The sequence below is a fragment of the Neohortaea acidophila genome, assembly GCF_010093505.1.
Source record: "Neohortaea acidophila strain CBS 113389 unplaced genomic scaffold BDY17scaffold_2, whole genome shotgun sequence".
NCBI lineage: Eukaryota > Fungi > Ascomycota > Dothideomycetes > Mycosphaerellales > Teratosphaeriaceae > Neohortaea > Neohortaea acidophila.
This window is the reverse complement of record NW_022985511.1, coordinates 1,517,467-1,538,113: the sequence shown is the minus strand read 5'-3', so window position 1 is coordinate 1,538,113 and position 20,647 is coordinate 1,517,467. Positions and strand designations below refer to the sequence as shown.

The following is a 20,647-nucleotide window of genomic DNA, read 5'->3' as shown; positions in this document are numbered from 1 at the left end:
CTTTTTAATTTCGACGCCTCAGGCTGCATTTGCTGGAAAGAATTTGTGAGTGCAGCATCTCTCTCGACGTCGACAACATCTCACTATGGATCGACCCACGAAAAGGAGGAGGCTATCGCTTCCCGACGACGAACATGACGATGATGACATCTCCAGCAATCCGCAGGAAAACTCGCCGAACCCTGGCGGGGACGGCCACGCAGCGGAGGTGAACGTTCCCACCAACACCGTCTCTCGAATCAAGGCCAAGGCAAACCCGCAAAATGGACTGCCTCCTCCTCCATCAAACCCCAACGGTGCGCCAGCTACTATCCTCGCCTCCACAGATGAGGATGAGCAGACGACTTTTGCCAAGCTGGGAGTCGATCCATGGCTAGTCACATCGCTATCCCACATGTCCATCCGTTACCCCACGCGCATCCAGAAGGGCTGCATTCCTCAGATCGTGGCCGGGAGCGACTGCATCGGTGGCTCACGCACGGGCTCGGGCAAGACGGTCGCTTTCACTGTCCCCATCCTGCAGCAATGGGCGCGAGAGCCGAGTGGCGTCTTTGCTGTGGTCATGACGCCTACTCGAGAATTGGCTCTGCAAATCTACGAGCAGATTGAAGCACTCGGCACGAGGCAGGGTCTGCGATGCGCCCTCATCACCGGCGGAGGAGATATGAGAGCGCAGGCCCTCGATCTCAGCAAACGACCTCATATCGTCGTGGCGACCCCCGGACGACTCGCTGCGCACGTGGAAACGTCTGGCGAGGACACCATATGTGGGCTGCGCCGGGTCAAGTTCGTCGTCTTCGACGAAGCCGACCGGCTGCTCGCTAGTGGCAAAGGAAGCATGCTTGATGACTTGGAGACTTGTCTATCCGTCATGCCTGCGCCAACCCATCGACAAACATGTCTCTTCACCGCCACTGTCACCCCCGAGGTGCGCGCTCTCAAGGACATGCCGCGCGGTCCCGGTCGGCCTCCCGTCTTCGTGTGCGAGGTCGACACGGAAGACTTGGCCGTGCCCAAAACTCTCACACAAACCTACCAGCTGGTGAATGTCGTTCACAAGGAGAAGTATCTGCATGTCCTCCTGTTGACTCCCGCAAACGAGGACAAGAACATCATCATCTTCTGCAACCGCACGTCTACCGCTACTTTGCTGGAATACATGCTTCGTCTACTCGAACACAGAGTCACGGCACTCCACTCCGGACTGGAAAATCAGCAACGCACCTCGAACCTCGCCCGCTTCCGTGCTCGCGCAGCAAGAATCCTCGTCGCCACCGACGTTGCCGCCCGTGGTCTCGATATTCCCGAAGTGGGCGTGGTCATCAACTACGACCTCCCCCGCAATCCCGATGACTACATACACCGTGTCGGGCGTACGGCGCGAGCTGGGCGGAAAGGGTTAGCAATCAGTCTGGTCGGGCAACGCGACGTGGAACTGGTCCATGCTATAGAGGCGCGCGTGGGTGGTGAGATGGCAGAGTACGCCGAGGATCGGGTCAGTGTGGAAGGCAGAGTTGTCAGGGACGCGCTCAATCTGGTGGGAGAGAAGAAGAGAGAGGCGATGCTGAATCTCGAGGAAGGGAGGGACGTGAAGGGAAAACGGGTGCGCGGCATGAAGAAGATGAAGGCGCGGTGACGATTGCCTCGCACCTTAGCAATGTGACCTACAGTCTGAATCTCGTCGTCAAAATGTCTGAACATGCCCAACCGGCGAACCATAAGCCACTGTTGTGATTTGTACGAATGGTATCTACACGCCCTAAGACGAGGTTGAGTTGCGGACGTGGGATCCACAGGGTGAGGTCGTGATGTAAGCGATCCCAAACTGTCTTTTCCCGCGGACATCCGACCACATCCGCCGTATTTTCGTCGATACCTATATGAGGCATTAATCACTCATGCCTTTTCCCCACCAGCGACGGCTCTTGTCGCCAACAATAATATCCAGGCTCGAATGGAACGACCAGATCCGAGGCCGGGGGATGCGCAGGGCGCCGAACACAACCCATTGAGCACTACAGCTGTGGAGGCTCTGGAGCCACAAGAATCGCTCGAGGCCCGGCAGCTGTCGCCTCAAAACAGCTCCCCAGGTTCCAGCGACGACGACGGAGCTGAAGGTGTAAGCCGCCCGGGCATCTTGCGAGATCCTTCCGCCGCCCCGACCGAGAAATCCGTCGCCGCCAGCCTTCCGGCACTGAAGCATGTACATACCAAGCTCGCCAACAAGAAGTCGCATCCGCTGGAGCATCTGGGAATCACGCTTGGCCTGCCTATGATCATACTATTTGATCTAGTCGTCCCTTGCATCATCTACTACACCTGGTACGACTCGCACAAACCGCAATGGGAGAGGGAGTGCGCGCCTTTCCACACCCGTGGAGAAGTCTGTCCTGTGCGCCGCCCGGAGTTCGACAAAAGCATCCTCGGATCGGCCATAGCGTCGTTTGGCGTTGGAGAGCTCTGGATCTTGGTTGCCAGGGTGTGGCGGCTTATCTATCGCCGGGACCAGTGCGCGCCGCTGTTGTCGAGGAACAAATGGGAGCTGGATGCCACGTCTTGGGTTTACGGGGTGGCCTTGATCGTGGCCTTGATCCCCTTCATCGTGGGCAGCTCGCTGGTCATTCCCAAACTCTACCTCTACTCCCCTTCATTCATCATGGGCTTCCTGGGGCTTCTCATGGTGTTCACGACGCTACATCCGTTCAACTTCAAGCTTCCCATCGGTATCAACTCCCAGCCTCGAGGCACGGAGCTTCGACCCTTCATCTACTACGCGGCCGAAGACTTCATGGCGGTGGACGGGCTGCAAGACCGCGAGTTCCGCATTCGCTTCAACGAACGGTATGAGGCGAGCGCGCAGTTTCGACGCATGTTTGTGCATCTGACGCTGTGGTGGGAGTTGGGCGTCTGCGTTTATATCGGGTGTGTGTCGGCGGTCATTTGGACGCTCGACTTCCACTATGCGTTTGGACTCAGCCTTGGAGTGCTGTTCACTTACATTGCCGTCTGGGCGGGAGGTTCGACAATGCGTTCCATCCGTCATGGCCGATGCGAAGAAGCTGACATTTTCACAGTGACTTATGTCTGGGTGGTGGTGTCGATTGGCAGACAGAACAAGGCGTTTGAGAACGGCGAGCCAGGCGCGTGAAGAAGGCCGGGCGTGTTTGCATTGCTTACTAGCTGCATGTGTACCAGGAGATCCACGGCCGGGCGTGGATTACTTGAGTGTCTGTGAGGATGAGCCGCCGAAGGATGAACAGAGTGATGGGATGAGGCCATGAGTAAATTGACTTTCCGGGGGCCACATTGTGGGCAACCGACACTCGTAATTCAGCAGAGACTCGAAGAGCATCTTCGCATTCCTAGTCGCGCCAAGGATATCCTCTGATCTATCCTTTGGTCCATCAGTGTACGGTAGGGATGCAGCTCCGAGAGAGGCTTGGCGGGGGGCTGTACATACTATACATTTACACTTTCTGGCCGCTGACAAAGCGCGGGACCGGATGACGGGCCTAGAACGATTCCGAGCATCGCGAAGGACGGAAGCAGCAGTCATCGTTGCAGCTGTAGCAGTCAATCCTCTCCAACAACCCCAAACCCATCAACTTGCGAGGCCCGCACCTCGTCTTGCCCTCACAGAGCCTCCAATGCAACCCCATCCATCAACTCTCCGCCCCACGCACCCTCTGCGCATGCGCCTGAGCGCCACCACCGTCTGCCCCCGGCCCCATCGGTGATGAATCCTCCATCGGCCATGTTTGCCGACGAGCACGGCGGTCGCCCGCAGACCGTCTACGACTCCCCCTCGCAGCAGAGTGCGCAGTGGTACCAGCCCGAGGGCCAGTACGACTACGGCGATGATGCCGCGGATGACGATGATGACGCCGGGACGGCGGTGGACGGGCGGGAACCCAAGCGACGACGCATCGCCCGCGCGTGCGACGCCTGCCGTAAAAAGAAGATCAAATGCGATGGCAAGATGCCCAAGTGCGGCCACTGCGAGAACTACAAGACCGAGTGCATCTTCACGCCCCAGGAGAAGAAGCGTGCGCCGCCCAAGGGGGCAAAGTACATTGAGGGCTTGGAGAATCGGCTGGGCCGCATGGAGTCTTTGCTCAAGATGACCGGCTTGCTGGGGGAAGACGACGGTGGCAAGACGGATCTGGGCATGTTGGAGAAGCGAATATTGGCGGAGCGACAAAGCAACCCGCCCTCCGCCACCCGTGCAAGTCCGCCGGTCGGCGCCGCGAGAGCGAGCAATAATCCCACGCCAAACCAAAGTTCGCCTCAAATAGGAAACCGGCCAAACTCACGGCCGAACGACGGCGCAAGCAAATCAAAGTCGGACGAAAAGACGATAACGCCGCCGGAGAACCCGTTCAAACAGGACAACACCACCAACGACGATGGCCTTGCCGATCAAATGTGCAGTCTCATCACCAACAATGTCGGCGAGACCCGCTACATCGGCAGCTCCTCCGGCTTCTCCATCTTTAGTCCCAAGGGCATCCAGTGGGTGAACGAGAAGACGGGCGACGCTTCCTTCCAACGAATGATTGCCGATGCTGCCGTCGAAGACAAATCTGGCTGGGACCACTGGCGCCCGGAAGTCTTCAACGATCTTTTCGAACGACGCGTCTTCAAGCCTCTGCCGAGCCGGCAGGAATGCTACGCTCTGCTGAGGGACTACTTTGAGAACTTCAATTGCATGTTTCCCCTCTTTCATGAGCCGACATTCATGCATCTGGTCGACCGGCACTACAGCCTCGAGCCCTTTGATTCCAGCGGGTGGTGGGCGTCGCTGAATGTCGCGTTGGCCATCGCGCACCGCTTGCGAGTCATGTCGAACGTCGTTGGGCAGGAGGAAGACGATCATGCCTGGGGCTATCTCAAAAACGCCATGGCAGTCATGACCGAGCTTACGGTGCGCAACACCGATCTCTTGTCCGTCCAAGCTTTGCTGGGAATGGCAATGTTCCTGCAGGGCACTCCCAATCCCCAGCCATCCTTCTTCCTCGTTGCTGCCGCAATCCGCCTGGCTCATAGCATTGGCTTGCACAAGCGCGGAGCAGGCTTCAACTTGAACGCCGTCGAAAATGAACAACGTAAACGCGTGTTCTGGATCGCATACCTCCTCGATAAGGACATTTGTCTTCGCTCCGGCCGTCCGCCCTCGCAGGATGACGATGACATGAACGTGGAGCTCCCCTCCGAAGACCCCACCGACTGCGTGGGCAACATACCATTGGCCAAGGAGATTGACGGCAAAAAAACCATGAATCTCTTCCGGCTGATGTGCACATTTTCGCAGATTCAAAGCCGGGTGTATAAACAGCTGTACTCCGTGAAGGCCTCCCGACAGACTGACGGAGAGCTCCTGAACACCATTGGCGAATTGGATGCTCAGCTGGAGGAGTGGAAGGAAAGCATCCCCTTGGACTTCCGGCCGGAGCACGAAATCAACGCCGCACACACCCCACTCATCCTGCATGTGGTCGTGTTGCATTTCGCGTATTACAACTGCCTGACCACCATCCATCGTATGAGCGTCCACCACGGCTACTGGACCAGCAGATTGAGCGAGTACGCTATACAAGGCTTGAACGCGCGACCGCTGAACCCGAGGGTCTTCATGTCTGCCGCCTTGTGCGTGAATGCAGCGCGGACGAGCATAGGATTAATCCGCTACATTCCGCAAGGCGATTATGCATGTGTTTGGTAAGTCTCTGACCTCGTGATTGTCATCCCAGGCGACGTGCTAATCCTCTTCAACCAGGTTAATCCTGTATTACCCGGTGTCAGCACTCGTGACACTATTTGCGAATATATTACAGAACCCGCAGGACGCGCGCGCGAGAGGAGACTTGAAGCTGATGAGCAGCGTCTGCTCTTTCCTCACCATGCTCGAGCGCGACATTGTCGAGTCCAACGGCAACGTCAAGCGCATGTTATCCGTGTGCAGCGAGTTTGAGCGTATCGCACGCGTGGTCCTCGACAAAGCCGAAAGCGAAATGCGCGGCGGGCGAGGTAAGCGGAAGCCCACGGAACGGGAGAAGGCTGCGGCGGCAAAGCACAGGGCGGCCAGCAATGACGAGGTGGTCGAAAGAGGCCTGGAAGAGGGCAAGAGTCTGGAGCAGATCCAGGTGGAGACGCAAGCAAACTACAGGCGGCCGGTCCAAACGCCGAGCCTGCGCTTCAGTCAGAATGGTAGCGCAACAGGCGAAAGCCCTGCGAGCTGGGCCGCCAGTCCAGTTGGAGGACACGGGCCGGAGTATCAGACGCCTCAGCACGGCCACAGTCTCAGCGTGGAAGGTGGCCAGCAGACTCATCCGCGCGGCCAGTCGAGGAGCCCCAACCAGTGGCACCCGTCTGCACCGGGCATGCCCAACGCATCACTCCCGCAGCAGGACTTCGGTACCGGTACGTACACCACCCAACCTGGCGTCATGGGAGGCGCTTTCGGGCCAAACGCATCGAATGGATTCAACAACGGACCTACTCTCTCTGGCATGGACCCCTCCACAGGCTTTGAGCAGTCGCCCGACATTCTGAACGGGACGGGTAGTTTCCAGCAGCCATTCGTGCCACAGGATCTGTGGCAGATGCCGATGACCTTGGAGTGGGATTGGGCGGAGGGCTTAGGGCTGGGGAGCTTCACTCCGGGCCCGATGTTTGATGTGTATGGCATGGGAGACACGGGCGTTCAGGATTCCATCGGGGGCCAACAGCAGCATATGCAGTAGGGCATGGACCGGGTTCGGGTGGGAGGGGGGTTTGAGGGCATATGCAGAGCAAATCTGCCTAATACAATGTCGCTGTAGCTGAGCAAACTCCTCTGATAGCCGTCCGCTGTGCTTCCACACAAGACAAGGCTTGCCTGTACCTTGTAGGAGTAAAGGCACGGAGGGGCCAAGTGCGGATGCTCGCGCACGGTCCACTCCCCCAGGCAGGTTAACAGGACGTCAGTCAACTTCAACCGTTGATCGTCGCGCAACACTCGCAGCAGAGCATTCCAGGAAGATCCGTGTATTTCACTAGGAGTACGGGAGCGTGTACTATTTGCCGGCCATGTCGAAGGGAGACGGATCTCGACAACTCAGCGCGGCGGAGATCCAGGCTCACCCGGAGTACGCCCACGTGCACTGGCCGCTCGAGGCAAACAAACGTGAGAAAATCGACGTTGCCGCCGGTCGAGGCGGTCCGTTGAAGCTGGGCTACGAAATCCACGGCCATGGACCCAAGAAGATCCTCTGGATCATGGGACTCGGCGGGTTTATGAAGACGTGGCAGCGTCAGACCAAGGACTTTGGCCACACGCAGGCCGACGAGTACACTTGCCTGATCTTCGACAATCGAGGCATGGGCGAGAGCGACAAGCCGCTGCTGCGCTACACCACCTCGGAGATGGCGCGGGATGCCATTGAACTGCTGGACCACGTGGGCTGGACGGAGGCGAGGAGCGTGCACGTGGTGGGCATCAGCATGGGCGGCATGATTGCGCAGGAGCTGGGCCTGCTCATTCCGCAGCGGATCTGCAGCTTGAATCTCATCTCCACCGCGCCTCGCATCGTGCGCACCTTGCCCTTTCTGGAGAATGTGCGGAACCGCATCAACCTGCTCATCCCGAAGGGTCTGGATGCGCAGATGGCGCGCGTCAAAGCAGACTGCTATTCCGCCGAGTGGCTCGCCAGGCCCGACGAGACCGAATACACCGTCCAGCCCTTCCCCACCAACGGCGATCGATTTGCCGCCGGGGACATCAGCAAACGACTTACGCCCGGCGTCATGACTCGCCAAGGCTTCCTCTGCCAGCTCTATGCCGCCGGCTTCCACCACAAGTCGGCCGCGCAATTGAAGCAGCTCGGCGACGTGGTCGGCAGGGACCGCATCCTGGTCTTCCACGGCACGAAAGACAACATGATCAATTTCATCCACGGGGAGATGTTACTCCGTGAGCTCGGCGGCGAGGAAAGCGGGGTCACGAAGGTGTTCAAAGAGGGCATTGGCCATGTTGCGCCGTTTGAGATCCGGCCGGAGTTCAAGAGGATCATCACCGATAGGATAGCGAAGACGGAAGCCCTTCCCAAATCATGATGTGGGGGTGATCTTACTATTCCCTCCCCGTGTTTGGGTGTGTGGAGCGGCTCCAACGGAGGCTGCCATGCCGAAAGCAGGATCTATGAGCGAGGATGGCTCATATCGGCTCACGGCACTCGATGCATCTGGGGGATATACGGGCGGCGCACATTTGATTGTCATAATGAGCATTCCGAGAGCCATATCCATAAATAGCCGCGTGAAGAAGCGATTCCGCACGCGTAGACCTTGTGCAATATTCCACCACACGTTCACGATGAGACCAATGGATGCGTTCCGACGAGGTAAGGCAAATCTCCCCCCTCCTCCCAGCCATCTGCGGGCCCCATTACATGATGAAAGCAAACCATCTTCACTCGCCGAAACGAGAATCGACGATTCTGTGAGCTACATTTTACCTTACCGAATTCATCTGAATCGACATGGGAAAATACGCATTGCACATGCAAAACTCGTCTGATCTGAAAAACATGCTGACTTTGGTCTCGACAAAAAACAAACCAGACCCACCCGCAAGGGCTGAGCTGGAGAATAAAAAAAAGGTAGAGACAACAATCCAATCGCAAGACATGGCTCTCACTTCCCGGCCATTCGCCTCCACACATCCGTCTCGGCCTGCGACCGGGCGAGTTGCATCTTCAACTCGTCACGCTCCTTCTTCATCTCCGCCAACGCGTCCTCCAATTCGGTTAGACGATCCACCTTGCGCTGTCGGTACCTTCGAGCGGCCTCGGTGTTCTTCTGTCGCTTCACCACCTGATCCGAGTCCTGAGGGGAGTCGATGCGGGGTGGGGTGAGAGAGGAATCGGATAGCGCGGCTGCACCTCGTTTCCTCGAGGATGATGACGAAGAGGATGGAGGCGAGGTGGAAGTGGATGCAATAGGAATCGTAGTTGCCTGAGTTCCTGAAGCACTCGCGCCAGGAGTTGAGGTAGATGAAAGGGTGCTGGTGTAAAGATGGGCGAGGATATCGTCGTCAGCGTGACTTAGAGGATCCGTGGTTGTAATAGAGTCCCAAGACTGCTCGAGATGCGAGGCGTTCAGCGGCACGTCCGCGGAAGCGACATGTTGCGACGCATCCTCGCCAAACAAGGCGGGATCGGGAGAGGGAAAGAGGAATGCGGTGTAATCAAGGAAATCGCAATTAACAAAGTCGTCCAGACAGGGCTGGGAGAGAGGTGGCACGACGTCTCGGGACGAAGGCGGCGGGGGCAGCGGTGTGGGCCATAACGGCAAGTTGGGAGTGGCCTCAGGTGGAGGCCGGGGGGAAACGGGAGAAGCCGGAGGGGGAATTGATCGTTTCTTGCAACTTCGTCTGTCGCGGAAGTCGCAAGAGGTGAGAAGGAAAAGGGAAAGGAGAGGGAGGGGCGGGCGAGAGGGGCGTCTTTTGAAGGGGACGCTGCTGTGCACCGCCCATTGATGTCGGCATATGACTCATTTTAGCACGCGCGCACGTGACCGCGGCTTAGCATTCAAGGAGCTTGGAGCTTGTGAATCGCAGCCATACATCAACACAACCGTAACGCCTTCTACCCAGCGGCGATGCAAGGCCCGCAATCTGGAGGCGACGATGGGTGAAGGGCGACCGACCATTGACGACGAGCATCATGCCTACCAGAGGTATCCATTCAGCGTGCCCTACCTTGCTCGGCAAAGCTGTGGAAAATGGGAGATTCCGAAGGCGATGCAACCTCGCCAACCTCTGCCTCGTCAGACTTGCCCTGATTATCAGCCCTCTCTCCCCACCCTCCAAAGCCCATTGGCGGCCGACGACCCAGGGCCCATCCTTTCGTTTTATACTTCTCGGGAGCATGCGTGGCACGCGGCCAACCGTTTGACGTGCACCAGCCTGCCCTCGCCCTGCCTGCCTGCCCTCCACGCGGCGATGCAACGCAGGGCAAACCGCGCGCGCCCTCCCCCCGCATCCCTACCTCCTCCGACCGTCTAACTTCTCCTTTGCTTCTCCACGGCCGAAGCTCCTGCCCTGGAGCGTCAGGGCTGCGTTCCAGCCCATCGGACGCTGCCCTCATTCATCCCCACCCATTACCACTTTCTGGTAAGTTCACCTCATGTCATTCCACCAACCACCACCCCCACCCGGCTGTTTCTCTTCGCCTCACGCATCTCCACTCCCCTCCATCGTCGTGGCCCTTGAGTCGAGGGCTATATGACCCGGCCACCTGCCCTCTCTCATCTACACACCTGTTCCATCCAGCTCAAAGCCTTCGGGTGCCCTCCCCAGCCTCGCCATGGCCACCGCCTCCGCCCCCAGTCCCGGCACAATGGCGGCGGCGACTGCAGCTGCAGCCTCGCCCTTCTCCCTCACCGCCGCAGCCTCGCCCGTCACCACGCCAAGCGTCGTGAGCTCCGAAGTGCCCTCCACCAGATCCCCAACCCCGCCCTCCGCCCGCAAGCACTCCTCCGGCGAGTTTCTCGAAAGCCTCTCCTCGCAGGTGCTCAACATCTGCCTCAACCTCAAAGACCCCGAGCATCCGCTGCTCAAACTCCACCAGTCCCCCGACTTCCGCAACAAGCACGACGCCCTGCCCCGCGCCACCAACGCCGCCGACCACCATCGCTTCCTCGGCAAGCACCTCGCCGAGCAGCTGGACTTTCACGTCGAGATTTACAACACCTCCTCCGAAGTCGACGAGAGTCGCGGCCGCGCCACCGTCTATCTCTGGTACCTCATCACCGGCCTGGCGCATGGCTTAGAGCGGGAGGCCGTCGCCGTGCTCTCGTGGGAGCGCAAGCAGGGCACATGGATGCTGATGAAGCACATTGGCATGCGCGGGCCCGCCGGCTTCTGTTGAGCGGTGGATGACAATGTTCATCTCTCCCCACTGAAGGCGCTGGTCGCAGAAACCAACCATCCTGACGCGGACTGTGCCAAAGCACGCGACCTGCAGTCTGATGGCAATCATCACCTCATGATGCAAGCCGGTCGGGTAGGTATAGACTATCGTTACGGCATGACACGCTGCTCCTGCTAACCTTACTTCGCTATCATACAGCTCTCCGCGAATCGTCACCCGCAACTCCACGCTAAAGGACATCGTGCAATGTGGCCACAACCTCGCGCGCCCACGGCCCTGCAGAGGAGATCGCCACACGCCAATCCACGAAAGCAAGCAACTCAAACGTCCCGGAATCGTCGTCAATCATCAAGCGTCCCTCGATCTTCCCAGCTCAGTAACACCACTGCAATCAATGCTTCCCGTGGCAAACAATCACCCAACCCTCGGACTTCTTCCCCCTCGCGTGCAGAAGACGTTCAGACCTTCCGCTTCGGCTGGGCGAGCGCATTCAGCCTGGCCATGCTAATCGTCGTCGGTTTCTTGTCCTTTCCATCTCTCACGCTCTTCTTCGGCTTCACCCCTAGCGTGGGACGCCTGACGGCCGGCTTGACAGCGGGCTGCGCAGGCGCATTGACCCTGGCACGCTTCGCTGGACGCGCCTCTTCCTCCTCGCCCCCATTCTCCTTGTCCGATAGATGATGCACCATCTCCTCCTCCACGGCTTGCTCGTTCTCAAACTCGAATTTGCGCTTCTTGCTGCCCGTCGCTGGAGCTGGGGAAGGAGCTTCCGACGAAATGTGACGGATGGTGGAGGGGATCTTGAGCGCCGCAGCGGATGCTGGAGCATTTGGAGATCGCCCAAAAATAATACCGCTGCCGTGAGTGGTGAAGGTGAAGTCGCCCGGGCCTGCTGTTTGGCGACGCTTCTGCGGGGTGATCGTTTGCTCGGCGTCGCTCGTGGGTAGGACGGGGTACAAAGTAGCAGTATCCACGGCCGAGTTGCGCGATGCGGATGATACGTCGGGTGTCGGGGTCGAGCTCTTCGACGATGTACTGCTCTTCCCAGCCCGTCCACGCTCGTAGCCGGCCTTGGTCGAGGAGCTAAATTCCACGTGCTTCTCGGCCGCCTTGACTGACGCGGGCGTTGGCTTGTCCTTCGCGCCAGACATGCCCGCCGGCGATGCGAGATGAGTGCCAGCCGCAACCTTGGCGGGATCATTGGAGTACAAACGCTGTGGCGATCGTAGGATAGACTTCATCGGAGAAGATCGCAGCAAATGAAATCGGTTCATCAGCGCGCTACCGTGCTTCACCCCATCTCGCATCTGTTCGATTTGCCCGCTTGCGTCGCTCGTCGACACCCCTATCTTGGCTGGCGAACGGGAGAGCAGGGGAATAGACGATGCGGCTTTTGCAACTTGCACCTCGGCCTCCGCCGGGTTCGACATGGCACCCTTGAGCGGCGTGCGAGCTAGTAGCGGCGTCTCCTGGGGCTTCGCCGCCGCTACGTTATCTTCGTTCGCTTTCTCTTGCGGGCCTTTGTTCGGGGTCGCTTTCATGGGTGTGCGCAGGAGCAGAGGACTCATGAAGCCCTTAGGTCCTTGAGACGCCGGCTTGCCGAACACTGATACTTTGGATGGGGTGCGAGCCAGCAATGGCGTTGTCGGCTCGGGTTTACGCCCTGTGAGCTCGCCCTTCTCCACCTTGGAAGGTGTGGGAAGTCCAGGAGCCGGGATCTTGGTGGTTTTTGCCGCCTTGATGCTTGCCGCGCGGGCTACCGACGCCTGTGTTGGTGAATCGAATGTGAAGACTTCCGACGGGATTTGAGGCTTCGCATGGGCTCTGCTTGGAGTGGCTGATCCGGCGTCCGGCGGTAACAGCGATTGGTTTTTGGCCGCTGGCTTGCTGCTAGTGGACACGTGCTCGTCTTCGCTTCGCTTGACGCGCTTGGATGGAGACGATGACTCTGGGGAAGCCTGAGTGAGCTGGGTCTTGGAGGGACCAGCTAAAGCATGGCTGTTGGCGACCTTCGCCGAGGATGTCGGAAGCTTGGACTGTGAGATGCCCATTGGCCTTCGATCCGATTCATCTAGCTCGGCTTTGGACGGACTGCGCTTCAAAGACTTGGGTGGCTCTTGAGGGATCGATTGAGATTGCAGGGGTCTGGTATTGGATGCGGCTTCGCTTGCGGCGGCATCTGCATGCTTTGGCGCGGTGCGGAAGGAGGAGGCGTGGCCAGCGATAGACTCCAGCTTTTTGAAGTGCTCCAAATGCACCTCGCTGAATCGGCCCTTCTTGCCCTTGGGCGTGGCAATCTTGCGCGCCTTGAGTTCGGCCACATCCTTCGGCCCCTCCCCGTTCGCAATCATCTGCTCGCGGATCTTGAGCGCCTCCTCACGCTTCTGGTCCATGAACTGCTTCGCTTCCGGGCTGAGTTCAAGCGAGTGCTCTCGCCCAAAAGTGAATCGAATCTTGGGTGAGCCTAGGGTATGACCAGACTTGGATGGCTTGCTTGGAGTGCCTTGCAGGATGGCGATTTTACTGGCCTGCTTGGGTGGCTCAGTGTTTGGATGCATGTTGGAGAAGCCCAGCCATCGAGCTTCTTCCAGAGGCTTAGCTGTCGACTGCTGGTGTTGCCGTGGGTGCATTTCCTCTTCGGCAGGCTTGATCGGGGTATTGTTCTTCGGGGTAGACGCATCGAACTTGACCGACACCGTGGTGACCTGCTTGTTTACGTCGACAGCTGGCGGCGAGGAAGATCCAGGAAAGGCACCGGGCATCTCCTCATACTCTCGCAGTGCTTGGAGCTTGACTGGCGCTGTACGCGGAGTGCGTGATGCAGCATCGTGAGAGAGAGAGACGCGCTTGGGAGTGGATGAGTTGCGGTTGCGGATACGAGCGCTGACCCGCGCCATGATGGGTGTGTTGTCAGTTGAGTGTGACGTTCTGGTGAGAGCACGATGATGAGTCGCGGGTGGTGTCGAGAAACGCGAACGGAAAAGCTACGATTGGCTAGTGGAGGGAATGCTGGCGTGTGCGGTCGATCGTCGCGAAGTCGAAGTTTTGATGACGTCCGGATCAAGCCGTCCCGTCGTAGCCCCGGGCAACCCGCGTCCACGCAACGGCCCGCGACGCAATCGGCTTAGCGTCATTCCCAATCAGGAGAGCATTCTTTCCGTCTGTGAACACCTCAAGCTGTGCGAGCCTTCATATCCCTCATCAAGTACGAATCTGTGACCGGAGCAGCCGAGATCAATTGGACGCCGAAATCTAACTCCAAGTCACTCTTTTGTTTGCGATCTCCAAACGCTGACATCCTGATGCAATTGGAGTTTTTGCTCGCTCATTTTGCTGGACCCAACTAGGACTTCACCCCCGACATCGAACTCTCGCCATGACGGCAAATGGAGGTGTCCGGCAGCGACATGCAAATGGCCGATTGCCGGAGCTCGGTGGCAAACAAGACGTCACCGTTCAAGACCGCGACAAAGAACCTCCCTCCGCTACGGGTCTCAATCTTCTCATATGCGTAGGAGGCATCTATGCCTCGTTGTAAGCAGTCCCCCAAACCGGTGGGAACGGAATAAAGCTGATCGTAGTCTTCAGCCTTACCTGGGGCGTTCTCCAAGAACGGATCACCACCACCAATTATGGCACGGAGAGTAGACGCGAGGTCTTCAAATATCCGGTCGTGATGAACACCCTCCAATCTGCCTTCGCTGCTACCGTGGGTTACATCTACACCGCACTGTCTCGAAAGTCGTCCTCCGACCTTCCCATCTTCCCGTCGAGGCAGATAGCGTGGGCGCTGAGCCTGGTCGCGGTGGTCTCAGCCGTGTCCTCTCCGTTCGGGTACGCCAGTCTTCAGCATGTGGACTACATCACCTTCATTCTGGCCAAGTCATGCAAGTTACTGCCGGTCATGTTCCTCCACGTCACCCTGTACCGCAAGAAGTACCCCTTCTACAAGTACGCCGTCGTCGCTCTGGTGACCGCGGGCGTGGCCATCTTCACTCTCCATCAATCCGAGGGGTCGAAGAAGAAGAAAGGCGCAGAAGGCAGTAGCCTGTACGGGTTGATGCTGCTCGGCATCAACTTGCTCTTCGACGGTCTGACCAACTCGACACAAGACGACATCTACGCTCGCTTCCGGCCCTACAGCGGGAAACAGATGATGTGCGCGCTGAACTTGATGTCCACGTGCCTCACGTCTTGCTACCTCTTGCTCTCTCCCTACCTCGTGCAAACGGGGCTCGGCGCATTGCTGGGTACGGATCCCAAGAGTGCAGGCGAACTCTCCGAAGCCGTTTCCTTCATGCAACGCCATCCCGCTGTCGCACGGGACATTCTTGGATTTGCCGCTTGCGGTGCGATGGGTCAAGTCTTCATTTGTGCGTGCTCCTGTTCATCAGAACGGCAACGATACGACGCTAACAACGCAACAGTCATGACCCTGTCAACTTTCGGCAGTCTTCTCCTAGTCACCGTGACAGTGACGAGGAAGATGCTGACCATGATCATCTCGGTGCTCTGGTTCGGGCACGCGCTCAGTGCAATGCAATGGCTTGGGGTTGGGCTGGTGTTTGGGGGCATCGGCATCGAGGCGGAGCTGAACAAGCGCGAGAAGAAGGCTAAGGCGGGTAATAAGCAACGGTAAGCGTGGAGTTGGCTTTACTCGTTCTGATGACTGCTCCACGCCAACACCCAACACCCTTCGCGGACTGACGGTGACTGAAATGCCCGGAACGCGCCGCGCCCGAGCCAGGATCGCAAGGTGGACTTGGGCAGTGTCTCCGACGTGCTTGCTCGTATTCGCCCATACTTGCGCTGACGACCAGGGTGGCCCCGGACGGCACGCTGCTTCCGATCAATACGAGGTACTTCGCACATTGTCCGCTGCCAAGGGCCATTGTTTTAGATACGAGAGCGCGATAGGGCATACATCCGATCATTTGCCACGGCTAAAGAGAGGTCTTGATACTAAACCTTCCGCCGCTACCCCACACATGCACATTCAGGCACTTTACCTAATCTACCTCCGTTGGTTTCGGAGAGTTGGCGCGTCACCAACGTACGTACGCTCTGTTACCTTGCCCGAAAGATGCAATGCGTTCCTTCGCGTACGCGCGGCAATCACGCTCGACGCATTGCACGAATGGGGCAAACGCAGCCCTATTGCAGAGCGCATTGCTTATCAACGCGGCAGGCAGGTTGGTCGCTTGCTCCAACCCGACTTTAAGCGGCAGATCCCCGATCGACCTAGTCCTTTTAAGCTTCTGTCTGGTGCGCCGCCGATCAAACGCCAGTGCCTTCGGGCGATGCATCGACGTGAGGCAAATCAGGGAAACATGAGTCGCGTGCATTTTAGCCTCGCCTGTCTATCCTTACAACTTCCCTTGTCAGCAGGCGTAAGAGCCGCATCGCTTGCCCGGGCAGGAGCAATGAATAATCGCGCTATCATTTTGAGTCCTCGTGTCCGGTTTTGTTCGTGCGCTGCTGCTGCGCCTTCTGCTGCCATGCAGCTCAACCCTCCCGACAGCGTGGCTCCCATTTCTGTGCATCCCAGGGGACTGCTGCCGCTGCCGCTGACATTTTGCATGCGCTCGTTGCCACACCACAATACTGGCCTTGAGGAAGCTTGGGTTCTGTTCGAAGAGACCTCGCCCACTCTCATCGATCGTGATACATTTCTCCTTTCGCATCCGGATCAATTGCCGACCGACTTCGTCGATTCGATGCACACATGCGCATGACAGATGCAAGAGCGCACAGAGACTTCGCCAGGAGGTTTGAGTCGACGAGCCGCAGCGAATTCCTCTCCAGTCTCAACGCTGGTCATAGTCTCCGAGGGAGGCCGTCACAGCAATGAGTCGCGCCGCATTGTTCGAGCGCAGGCCGCCCGCGCAAGTGCGGCCCAGAGCAGAGTCACTCGAGCGCGCAATCGTGAGGACAGGAGAGATGGCGCAACGAGAGGAACGCCGCCGTCCCCGGGCCCGACAGATTCGTCCCCACTCGTACAACCCTCGACTCACGACCCTAATCTGGATAGCATGTTAGCGCAGGCACATAGACCTCTCGTGGTGTGGATTTCAGGCCTCTTGAACATGACCGCTCGGCAGCTGATTCACCACGCCCGAGATCCAACCTCTCCATCCCAGAACAGAGGCAGGGCAACAGCGATCGGCAGAATCCCTGGGACGAGTCCCGGCTTCGGCTCCTTCCTCGATGCGAAAGACGGCTCGCACGAACACCGTCCACAACTCCCTCTCGCGATCCCTCGTGGGTTCGTGACTCTGCAAAGCCGCGTCTATATCTCCGAAAGTCTGATGGCGCTGCTAAGCAGGACTTCGTGCTTCGATTTCATCAGCCAGGGCACGGAGACCAGGCTGCAGCAATTGCTGGTGGACCTGACGTTTCGGTCTCACGAGCAAACAGCCGCTGGCGCTTGCGACTCTCCGTTGCAAGACTACCTCCGCATCGCATGCATCTCCATGTCCATTTACCAGGGCCAGCATACCGATGCCGCCGTGTTCGCCAGGGACGACAGATATCAGAGAGGCCTGGAAGCGGCGTGGTCCGAGGCATGGCTCCTCGACCGGAATGCGCTGCGGACGCCGCAGTCGGCAGAAGCATCGTTGTGGGCGGTCTTCATCATCAGCGTTACCACCGGCACCAGCAGCAACCTCTTCCGCCCGCTGCTTTGTACTTTGCTGCAGGACCTTCACTTGTCCAGCTGGGTCGAGGTCCGGAGCGTGCTCTTGGGCTTCATCTACCCTGTCAGCTTATTTGATGGGCCTTGCAGAATGCTCTATGATGCTCTGTTCTGACGGCGTGATGCGTTGCTGGCGGGTTGTCGTGCGCCTCGATCCGTGCCGAGGGCTCGATGCATAAGCTTTCCACAGGAGGATGGCGAAGATGGTGGTCTTTTGTAACGACTATGCAGACTTACAAGAATGCGACACGACCCATTTCTGTGAAATGACGACTCCTGCAGCGAGTCAAACAGTAGCGAGGATTCGCGCGAAGTCCGTTACACCCATACACCAAGAAGCCTCACGACTATGTCTTGGTACTTGATTCAATACAGGTATGTAGTGACTTGGAGGACGGGAGGAGAGAAGGAGTAAAAGGAAAAAGCAGAGTGCAGAGTGCAGACGGCCCTTGCGGCCGTAATAATGCGAGGCTGAGCCAAAAGCAAGAAGCTTGCATTGCCTGGATTGGGGGTGGATCTACATTGGTTGGTCTAGAACTTGTCGCAAGGCCTCGGACTCTAGTCCGACGACATTGCTCTATTGCGTCTCGTCTCCAAAGAGAAATCCTTTGCTCTTCCCTCGCCCAGGGGAGAAAGTCTGTCCTTTGGCGCTGCTGGATTGCGGTTTTTGCTCTTCGAGCATCCACGAGAATGGACTCTGCTCGAGCGACGGCCTCGCGAGCTTCGCAGAATTCTCGGTCTGCCGCGCCGGTGTCATTTGGGGCTGCACGCTCGCGCTGTCTGACCCGCTGCTAGCAATGAGCTTGCTAGAGTCGCCATCGGGAGGCACTGCGGCGTCTTCAAAGCTGGATGGATCTGCAAGGTCATCTATCTGAATCCTGGGCTGGTCGGGAATTGTGCGAGGCTGTGTTGAGCTGCTTTTCCTTCCCGAGGAGCTCTCCTGGACCCCAATTTCGGCTGTGGTGTGACTCGGCGCGTCCACAGTGTTGCTTTCTTGAGTGATGTCGTCTGACAGCTGCAGACTAGGGTCTCTCAAATATACTTGGACGAACTGGACCTTGGCAATCGCGGCACAAAGGTCTGTAACGCCAGCGTCGTCCTTAGTACCTTCATTACCATCGCTGGCCCGCTCAGCGGCGATTTTCTGGTAAGCCCATAGCTCGGATGTTGCGCCTTCAAGCAGTTTCGCAAGGCTCCGATTGCGGTCTTCGAGCGCCTTGACCCTTCGGAGAGCAGAGTCTGCGCTAAACGAGCCTCGAGAGCGATGGGATACGGGTGGCGTGGGAGTCGGTGCATCACGGATTTCTTGTGCACGCTTGTGGACCTCTTCCACAGCACTGCGAACGGCCTTTCCGATGCCTGGACGAGGAAATGCTGGTCAGCCATAATCGTTGTTTGGCGTCTACGGCAAATGTTTGACGGAGTGTTTGGAAGCTTTGGACGGCCTCGGAGGAGTGGACGGAACTTACCCAGCTTCTCACCACGTGCATATATGTCGTTGGCAGCCGACCGAAGGACATTGTTAATATCGCGGGCAGAAGAAGGAGTGCTAGCAGTAATGGGCCTGGAGCTTTTGTTGGCCCTCAGGCCTGAGATGGTCGTCACATTTCGTTGAAACGCGGGTGGCGTCACCGGGCGGCCAGTATGGAGTGATCTTCCGGAATACTTGGAGACCAAGTAGCTCCCGCCGTGTGCATCCATGTGCCTTCGGAGGTACAAAGCATCAAGGACGCACGTCTGTGCTAACGGTTCCTTTGCAAGGTCGGGATAGCGGAGTAACAGAGCGAGCGCCGCGTTGTAGTCTGCTTCCAGTAATTGCCATCGAATCCTCAACAACAAGACCAAGCAGATCTCGTTGACGATTTCCAGAGTTGTATCTTCCGCAAAGATTACATCCCACATCGTCAGCAGATCGTCGAAGGCGAATTCGCGGCCGAAGAGCAGACGGATCCACCGCATCATGAAAATTTGCGGAACAATGTCGATGCTTTGCAAATGACGGGCGAGTCGCTCGTCAACTTTTGACAACAGGTCGACGAAGATGACTCGACTGCGGACGACGATCGGATTTTCCTTCCCCAGCATCGTACTCTGCTCGTAGAAGTTCTTTGCGCTTTGCATGATCTGGCCGAACAAAGCAAAAGTGTCGTGCTCGATGTGATCTGCGTCGAAGACGTTGGTGATGACGGCGTCCTCGCCCATGGCCTTGCTGCTTCCCCCAAGGTCAATGGCATCTCGTTCCACCACCCATAGGATGGGGGCGAGCAGTTCGTGCATGCCCTGACGGTAGCCAATGTCGGGGTTAAGCTTGCAAAAGACGAAGAGAATGTCGAGGAGCATCTGCTGAGTGTCTGGTTGTCGAAAGTAGAGGTTCTCGGGCATGCAGCGCGCGACATCCTGCAAGATCTCGGCGCGGAGCTCTTCGTCTTTCCGCAGTTGCACCCATGGCGAAGCCTTTCAAGTCTTAGCCATTCGCCGTCGGGATGGAGGTTGTCGCTACAACGACGTGCTTACATCGGTCTCCTCCGCCAGAGGATCGTAGCTGGCTTCTACGCTGTCGGGGTTGTCTAGATGGCGCGAGAAGTGGGCGCGCAACGAGTTGTATGCCGAGCGGGATGAAGCCAGAGTCTCCTGCCACACGGATAGGTCGAGGCTCTCGAACAGCAGGAAAGCCTTCCAGCAGGCCGAGCGGCCTCCTTCAGTAGCAAGTGATGACGATCCATCGAGGCGGACGGCTTCCTTGAGCTGCGGCAATGATGTGCACCGCCTCACCTCCTGCCAACTCCGCCTGGCCTCCTCGAGCGAACGCATGACTGAACGATGGCGCGGGCAGAATGCAACTCCATTCCTCAAGAATGAAATGACGGACGAGTGTGGTTAGGCTGCCTTTCTACATTGAACTCCCGGCTTTCCATCGACGGCGTCACGTGCACGCGTGTCGAGCTTCTGGAGTGACGCCACCTCCACAATTGTTGGCTTCATGCTTCCACACGTCTCCCCATACCATCCCGCTCTCATGCATCGCGCAACGCCCCCGCAA

The 20,647-nt window shown here is 58.0% G+C and overlaps 10 protein-coding genes across 10 annotated transcripts; 8 read left to right on the top strand and 2 right to left on the bottom strand.

Moving 5' to 3' along the window:
* Positions 1-68: 68 nt before the first annotated feature.
* BDY17DRAFT_291820 (ATP-dependent RNA helicase-like protein dbp8) lies at positions 69-1,779 on the top strand. Its single transcript, XM_033732723.1, has one exon. The coding sequence runs from the start codon at positions 86-88 to the stop codon at positions 1,634-1,636; it is 1,551 nt and encodes a 516-aa protein (XP_033593203.1). The 5' UTR covers positions 69-85; the 3' UTR covers positions 1,637-1,779.
* Positions 1,780-2,182: 403 nt separating this feature from the next.
* On the top strand, positions 2,183-3,028 carry BDY17DRAFT_242938 (uncharacterized protein; the record flags this gene model as incomplete). Its single annotated transcript, XM_033730394.1, has 1 exon — positions 2,183-3,028. A coding segment is annotated over one exon (846 nt), but the record flags the coding sequence as incomplete, so codon positions are not given.
* Positions 3,029-3,646: 618 nt separating this feature from the next.
* On the top strand, positions 3,647-6,841 carry BDY17DRAFT_82785 (fungal-specific transcription factor domain-containing protein). The gene is made up of 2 exons (XM_033738744.1): positions 3,647-5,718; positions 5,777-6,841. The coding sequence occupies exons 1-2, from the start codon at positions 3,737-3,739 to the stop codon at positions 6,741-6,743; spliced, it is 2,949 nt and encodes a 982-aa protein (XP_033593201.1). The 5' UTR covers positions 3,647-3,736; the 3' UTR covers positions 6,744-6,841.
* Positions 6,842-6,843: 2 nt separating this feature from the next.
* BDY17DRAFT_276571 (Alpha/Beta hydrolase protein) lies at positions 6,844-8,334 on the top strand. Its single transcript, XM_033731995.1, has one exon. It carries the CDS (start codon positions 7,069-7,071, stop codon positions 8,092-8,094), a length of 1,026 nt encoding a protein of 341 aa, XP_033593200.1. The 5' UTR covers positions 6,844-7,068; the 3' UTR covers positions 8,095-8,334.
* A 1,143-nt stretch (positions 8,335-9,477) lies between these two features.
* Positions 9,478-10,402, top strand: BDY17DRAFT_291814 (uncharacterized protein). Its single transcript, XM_033732722.1, has one exon. The coding sequence runs from the start codon at positions 9,527-9,529 to the stop codon at positions 10,043-10,045; it is 519 nt and encodes a 172-aa protein (XP_033593199.1). The 5' UTR covers positions 9,478-9,526; the 3' UTR covers positions 10,046-10,402.
* BDY17DRAFT_82789 (uncharacterized protein) lies at positions 10,156-11,179 on the top strand. Its single transcript, XM_033738745.1, has 2 exons — positions 10,156-11,045; positions 11,112-11,179. The coding sequence occupies exon 1, from the start codon at positions 10,265-10,267 to the stop codon at positions 10,919-10,921; it is 657 nt and encodes a 218-aa protein (XP_033593198.1). The 5' UTR covers positions 10,156-10,264; the 3' UTR covers positions 10,922-11,045; positions 11,112-11,179.
* Positions 11,180-11,371: 192 nt separating this feature from the next.
* BDY17DRAFT_308057 (uncharacterized protein) lies at positions 11,372-13,810 on the bottom strand (the record flags this gene model as incomplete). The annotated part of the gene is made up of 1 exon (XM_033735166.1): positions 11,372-13,810. The coding sequence occupies one exon, from the start codon at positions 13,808-13,810 to the stop codon at positions 11,372-11,374; it is 2,439 nt and encodes an 812-aa protein (XP_033593197.1).
* A 202-nt stretch (positions 13,811-14,012) lies between these two features.
* BDY17DRAFT_82791 (UAA transporter) lies at positions 14,013-15,559 on the top strand. The gene is made up of 3 exons (XM_033738746.1): positions 14,013-14,447; positions 14,502-15,286; positions 15,341-15,559. The coding sequence occupies exons 1-3, from the start codon at positions 14,290-14,292 to the stop codon at positions 15,550-15,552; spliced, it is 1,155 nt and encodes a 384-aa protein (XP_033593196.1). The 5' UTR covers positions 14,013-14,289; the 3' UTR covers positions 15,553-15,559.
* Positions 15,560-16,999: 1,440 nt separating this feature from the next.
* BDY17DRAFT_321403 (uncharacterized protein) lies at positions 17,000-17,722 on the top strand (the record flags this gene model as incomplete). The annotated part of the gene is made up of 1 exon (XM_033736619.1): positions 17,000-17,722. One exon carries the CDS (start codon positions 17,000-17,002, stop codon positions 17,720-17,722), a length of 723 nt encoding a protein of 240 aa, XP_033593195.1.
* Positions 17,723-18,060: 338 nt separating this feature from the next.
* BDY17DRAFT_291804 (rab-GTPase-TBC domain-containing protein) lies at positions 18,061-20,490 on the bottom strand. The gene is made up of 3 exons (XM_033732721.1): positions 20,122-20,490; positions 19,077-20,061; positions 18,061-18,966 (listed from the first exon to the last, which is right to left on the bottom strand). Exons 1-3 carry the CDS (start codon positions 20,416-20,418, stop codon positions 18,185-18,187), a joined length of 2,064 nt encoding a protein of 687 aa, XP_033593194.1. The 5' UTR covers positions 20,419-20,490; the 3' UTR covers positions 18,061-18,184.
* Between the last annotated feature and the right edge of the window lie 157 nt (positions 20,491-20,647).

Excerpts from the sequence above, each read along its gene's own strand:
- BDY17DRAFT_82785 (XM_033738744.1), top strand. The coding sequence starts at position 3,737 with ATGAATCCTCCATCGGCCATGTTTGCCGACGAGCACGGCGGTCGCCCG. Across the intron at positions 5,719-5,776 it reads GGCGATTATGCATGTGTTTG|GTTAATCCTGTATTACCCGG; the intron begins GTAAGTCTCTGA and ends CTCTTCAACCAG.
- BDY17DRAFT_82791 (XM_033738746.1), top strand. The coding sequence starts at position 14,290 with ATGACGGCAAATGGAGGTGTCCGGCAGCGACATGCAAATGGCCGATTG. Across the intron at positions 14,448-14,501 it reads GGAGGCATCTATGCCTCGTT|CCTTACCTGGGGCGTTCTCC; the intron begins GTAAGCAGTCCC and ends CGTAGTCTTCAG. Across the intron at positions 15,287-15,340 it reads GATGGGTCAAGTCTTCATTT|TCATGACCCTGTCAACTTTC; the intron begins GTGCGTGCTCCT and ends ACAACGCAACAG.
- BDY17DRAFT_276571 (XM_033731995.1), top strand. The coding sequence starts at position 7,069 with ATGTCGAAGGGAGACGGATCTCGACAACTCAGCGCGGCGGAGATCCAG.
- BDY17DRAFT_291814 (XM_033732722.1), top strand. The coding sequence starts at position 9,527 with ATGACTCATTTTAGCACGCGCGCACGTGACCGCGGCTTAGCATTCAAG.
- BDY17DRAFT_291804 (XM_033732721.1), bottom strand. The coding sequence starts at position 20,418 with ATGCGTTCGCTCGAGGAGGCCAGGCGGAGTTGGCAGGAGGTGAGGCGG. Across the intron at positions 20,062-20,121 it reads CTCTGGCGGAGGAGACCGAT|GCTTCGCCATGGGTGCAACT; the intron begins GTAAGCACGTCG and ends AAGACTTGAAAG. Across the intron at positions 18,967-19,076 it reads TGCACGTGGTGAGAAGCTGG|GCATCGGAAAGGCCGTTCGC; the intron begins GTAAGTTCCGTC and ends TTCCTCGTCCAG.
- BDY17DRAFT_82789 (XM_033738745.1), top strand. The coding sequence starts at position 10,265 with ATGACCCGGCCACCTGCCCTCTCTCATCTACACACCTGTTCCATCCAG.
- BDY17DRAFT_291820 (XM_033732723.1), top strand. The coding sequence starts at position 86 with ATGGATCGACCCACGAAAAGGAGGAGGCTATCGCTTCCCGACGACGAA.